The sequence below is a fragment of the Scardinius erythrophthalmus genome, assembly GCF_964197995.2.
Source record: "Scardinius erythrophthalmus genome assembly, chromosome: 16".
Lineage (NCBI taxonomy): Eukaryota > Metazoa > Chordata > Actinopteri > Cypriniformes > Leuciscidae > Scardinius > Scardinius erythrophthalmus.
The window spans coordinates 425,873-430,872 of record NC_138236.1 but is presented as its reverse complement, the minus strand read 5'-3'; the positions used below and the strand labels follow the sequence as shown (position 1 = coordinate 430,872).

At 46.2% G+C, this 5,000-nt stretch overlaps 1 protein-coding gene across 1 annotated transcript in view; it reads left to right on the top strand.

Moving 5' to 3' along the window:
* The window catches only part of LOC308704225 (uncharacterized protein), a 9,982-nt gene that overhangs the window by 3,197 nt on the left and 1,785 nt on the right, over positions 1 to 5,000 (top strand). The window contains exon 2 of the mRNA XM_081388373.1: positions 3,018 to 4,220. Within this exon, the coding sequence (XP_081244499.1) occupies positions 3,018 to 4,220 (1,203 nt within the window). The remainder of the gene's footprint in view (positions 1 to 3,017; positions 4,221 to 5,000) is intronic.

Genomic DNA, 5,000 nt, shown 5'->3' with positions numbered 1-5,000 from the left:
CAACCCGACACCAGTGCCTCCCTTTCCAGAGCTCATATTACCGTAGACCCTCTCCGTCATCTTCACACCCTGTCCTTGGAATCAAGACTGCAAGCCGTTTCTCCCAGAACCTTATCATCTTACTGGACAGCCTGGAACTCCTTTAGAAACTTCCACATAGTCTATAATATAGCTTTCCCAGATTTTTCCCTCCTCTCAAATACTTCTTTTATTTCCCACCTGAAAAGTACCAAATCCATCCAGCCAGGATCCATTAAAGTCTACCTCAGTGGTTTACACTTCTTGTTTAAACTCATCCACGGCCACCAGTGCCCTGCTAGCTCTAATCCCCACACATCCACACAAACCCACTCTACCAAACCCGACACCAGGCAACCTCTAACTATCGAGCTCCAGGTTAAATGTAGGACTAGCCTCCGCTCCGGTCTCTTCTCTCCAAACACGACCAGAACTCTAGACGCTATGTTCAATTCAGCATTTTTTTGGCTTCTTTCAAGTTTCAGAATTCACAATCAATTCCACTTTCAACCCAGTTATCCATCCAACCTTCTCAGATCTTCAAATTTTACACCATGACATGATTCGATTTTCAGTTTTCATTTTCAGAAGAAACTAAAAAGCGTCCTCGCCAGCTCAGGCATCCCCACCCAACCATTTTTAATCCCACTCTTTCCGCATAGGAGCAGCCACCACAGCTGCCCAGAAAGGCCTATCAGATTAAAATGCTCGGACGATGGACCTCCCACACCTTCAGAACCTACGTGAGAGCAAACCTCTTCCACATCAGACAAGCCCTCTCACATCCTCATAATCTCGCTGCTATCCATCCATACCCATCCGGATGCAGTGAAGGCTCTCCCGTTCAAATGCGAGCGAGCTACCACGCCTGGCCTCTCCCATCCGGATGCAACGCGGGCTCTCCCGTTCGAATCGCAGTGTGGGCCCTCCTGTTCATCTAAAACGAGAGCTTTCATGTCTTTTTTAGTGGGCTCCCCATTCCAATTGCTGTGTGGGCTCTCCCTTTCCGAATCGCAGTGTGATCCTTCATGTTCTATATCATGGAGGCTCTCCCGTTCGGATCGCAGTATGGGCCCTCCTATCCGAACATTGGACTGGAGGAACCTGGAATTCGTCTTCGGCAGGAGCGGGCCCCTCGTGTTCTCATGCGCTTTAGAGGGAGCGAAGCACTGCGTAGGCACTACATATTGTAGGCTCCCTCTTTCTGTGGCCGAGGGAGGCGTTATCGCTTTGGAGACTGTTCGGCCCGCTTCTCCAGGGACAAGGACCTCCTTCCTCACTCATGACATTAAGAGTCCCCTGCTTTTCTGACTCAGGGGCTCTATGTTATGAACTCAATGGCGGGACATACTTCATCTTCATCATAGCCAGCAGGAATATCCCCCTGTAGCGCAAGACTGGGTGCCCACTGAAGCTAAGCAGGGTTGAGGCCGGTCAGTACCTGGACGGGAGGCTCCTGAGGAAACTAGGTTGCTGCTGGAAGAGGTGTTAGTGAGGCCAGCAGGGGAACTTCACCTACAGCTCCCCCGAGCCCCAGCGAAAACACCGCCGATTCAAGCTTCCGGCAGAGGCCATCTATTATTGCCCCTCTCCTTGTATCTTTGTGGCTTATTTTCTTTACTCCTTTTGGGGGGGGTCTGCCATACTTAAAACTGAGTCTTCCACTGGAACTACCGCCACCGGTTTGACCGTGTCTTTTCCAGCTTGCTGTCCTAAATCTAATTTGCACTTTTTGGGGGGTATATCTAAGTTAGAGTTGAAGCTGCTTCCTCGAGCCCCTCCACTGCGGACAGCAAGATTATATGGGCAGAGGAACTCGTGAAATTATCTTTAATTGTGTTCTAATGTCTGTGATGCATAATCTGTATATAATGTAATTATCATACCAGTCCGATGAAGCAAGATAAACACGGGCTGTTAAAAAACAACTGTGGAGACTGACGCTCTTCTACATTTGAACATGCAGAGAAGTGTGTAAAAGAATAAGAGAGAACCGTAAACACTCAATATGCGGTTCAGATGGAAAGACTCTGGATGTTTCTGTTGGGTTTCCATGAGAGCGTCTTCCATGATGCTTCATTAGTCTTTGGAGAAAGATAAATATTAACCATTAAAGTGAGGCAGGAATGTGTTTTTTTTTTAATTATTTACTCCTTGTTACAGTATGCGTTTCTGAGTTCAGCTAAAGCCATACATTTTTTAAAAAGTTTCATTTGGGGTGTGGTTAACATTTATTTATTTATTTTTATTTGACATGGACATTACAATTACATTGGACGAACCATATGCATTTGCTTGGGTGTTTTAGCACAAATGCTAATTTTCAACACCTGTCCACGAGAGGCTACGATAACAATATTGATAGCAAAGTTATAATAACAATACCAACAAAAAAGGATAAAGAAAATATACCATATGATTACATTTTTTTTTGTATAAAGTTATAAGTTATAAGCAAAGGCATCATAATCAGAAAATATCTCAATAGTAGGGTTTTCATGCGAGCGCTGTTGTTTTGTTTTTAGCCGTTGTTTAAGTCATCTGTTAAAAGAGTTTTGCTCCCTTTGCAGAGCATGCAGACTGACCAAAAGAGGTCTTGTACTTTGGGACAAGACAGTCACCTCTGATAGTGGCTTGTGTGTTCACCCTATTATCTGTTCAAATTACAGACAAATAAATTGATTTGACTGGAATATGATTTTTGATGCCTGATACCATCTTTAGTTACTCAGGGCTTTGCTTTGAGGCATGAGCTGAAAAACTGAAGCATTCAGTCAAAGAGTATCTTCAGATCTATGTGATCTGAGAGCTAATTTTTCATTTACCCCACTTGCTCTAGGCACAGTTTATATAATGGGTCAAGAATATAGAGAACTCTTTGGCTTATTTACATTTCGTAACTAAAAGAAATAATTTATTCTGATGACAAACAATTATGTTTTCATGTTTAATGCTTGTTAATAAACTTTATTTCCCCTCTGCTTGTGTTATTTTGCCAGTCAATGGTAATGGGATTGTAGCAGAAGTCAGCGAGACCATCTCAGACCAGATGCAGTTGCCGGTTCAGAGCAGTGTTCTGGAGGAGATGAGCCCGGGACCGGCGGAGACGGAGAACCAGGACTGGAAACCCGAGCAGACAGAGGCCATAGAACCAGCAGATGTTCTTGCTGTCTTAGAACTCGTTGTCACTACAGCTGCAGATACCAGTCTAGCTCTGGAACCAACATCAGATCTCACACCAGTTCAGTTCACTCCCACTCCAGAACCCAAGCCAGCTGAGCTAACATCAGCTCCAGAATTCCCATCAGACGTCCCAGTGGAACCAAGCCCTGCTCTAGAACCAACTCCAGCTCCAGAACCCACTCCAGTGGAACCAAGCCCTGCGCTAGAACCAACTCCAGCTCCAGAACCCACTCCAGTGGAACCAAGCCCTGCTCTAGAACCAACTCCAGCTCCAGAACCCACTCCAGTGGAACCATGCCCTGCTCTAGAACCAACTCCAGCTCCAGAACCCACTCCAGTGGAACCAAGCCCTGCGCTAGAACCAACTCCAGCTCCAGAACCCACACCGGTGGAACCAAGCCCAGCTCTAGAGCCAACTCCGGTGGAACCAAGCCCTATGCTAGAACCAACTCCAGCTCCAGAACCCACTCCAGTGAAACCAAGCCCAGCTCTAGAACCAACTCTGGCTCCAGAACCCACTCCAGTAGAACCAAGCATAGCTCTAGAACCAACTCCAGAACCCACTCCAGTGGAACCAAGCCCTGCTCTAGACCCAATTCCAGCTCCTGAACCAACTCTAGTGGAACCAAGCCCAGCTCTAGAACCAACTCCAGAACCCACTCCAGTGGAACCAAGCCCAGCTCTAGAACCAACTCCAGAGGAACCAAGCCCAGCTCTAGAACCAACTCCAGCTCCAGAACCCGCTCCAGCTCTAGAACCAACCGCATCTCCGGAACCCGCTCTAGTGGAACCAAGCCCAGCTCTAGAACCCACTCCAGCTCCAGAACCCGCTTCAGCTCTAGAACCAACCGCATCTCCAGAACCCGCTCTAGTGGAACCAAGCCCAGCTCTAGAACCCACTTCAGCTCCAGAACCCACTCCAGTGGAACCAAGCCCAGCTCTAGAACCAACTCCAGCTCCAGAACCAACTCCAGTGGAGCCGAGTCCAGCCCCTGTGATGGAGGCAGTAGCTGCAGAGGGTAACGCATGGGATTATTGGGCAGTTAGCGGGGTCACAGGGAAGGTCAAACTAATTCATCACACTGGTGACATCTGCAGCAGCAATCTGTACTTATAACTTTTAAAGTCCCCCTGTGGTGAAAATCCAGCTTTTAATGTTGTTTATGTGTCTATGTGGTGTTTTTAATATGCTTTAAGACAAACCATGTGTAACTTCATAAGTCGACAGCATTGCTGAGTATTTCCTCCTTAAAACTGCAGTGAACCAAAGACAGTCTCAAAAACACGCTTTGAAATCGCTGGTGTTTCTGACGTCACAAACTACCTTGTAACCAATCAGATCAACGTGTGATCGTCAACCAGTGGATCTCTGAGCTGAGTGAGTGAGTGGAGGCGGAGCTCATTTGCATATTTATAGAACCGCGCATAGTAAATGAGGCGAGGGTGTCGAGTTACATTCAAGATATTTTAAGGCATGAAAAATTTGTTTTCAAGGAGAAAACGTTTAAATATGTCATTTTGGTGATCAAAGATGAGTTTTAAGGGATACAGTTATTGACTACAGGGGGACTTGATGACTACTGGACTTAATGATGTTTCTGATTATTTCAGAACAAAGCATCAGATTTAAAACACACTACAGTAAAGCATACTGTATAAGGCAGTGCTGGACTAATGCTGGGTAACAGAACAGGGATTGTGTTGTGCAGTCTAGACAGAGACACACAGAACATGTTTTCTTCACGTCTACACAACAGCCTCTTGCTGACACATTCTCGCTCTTTGTGTCGAGCCAAAAA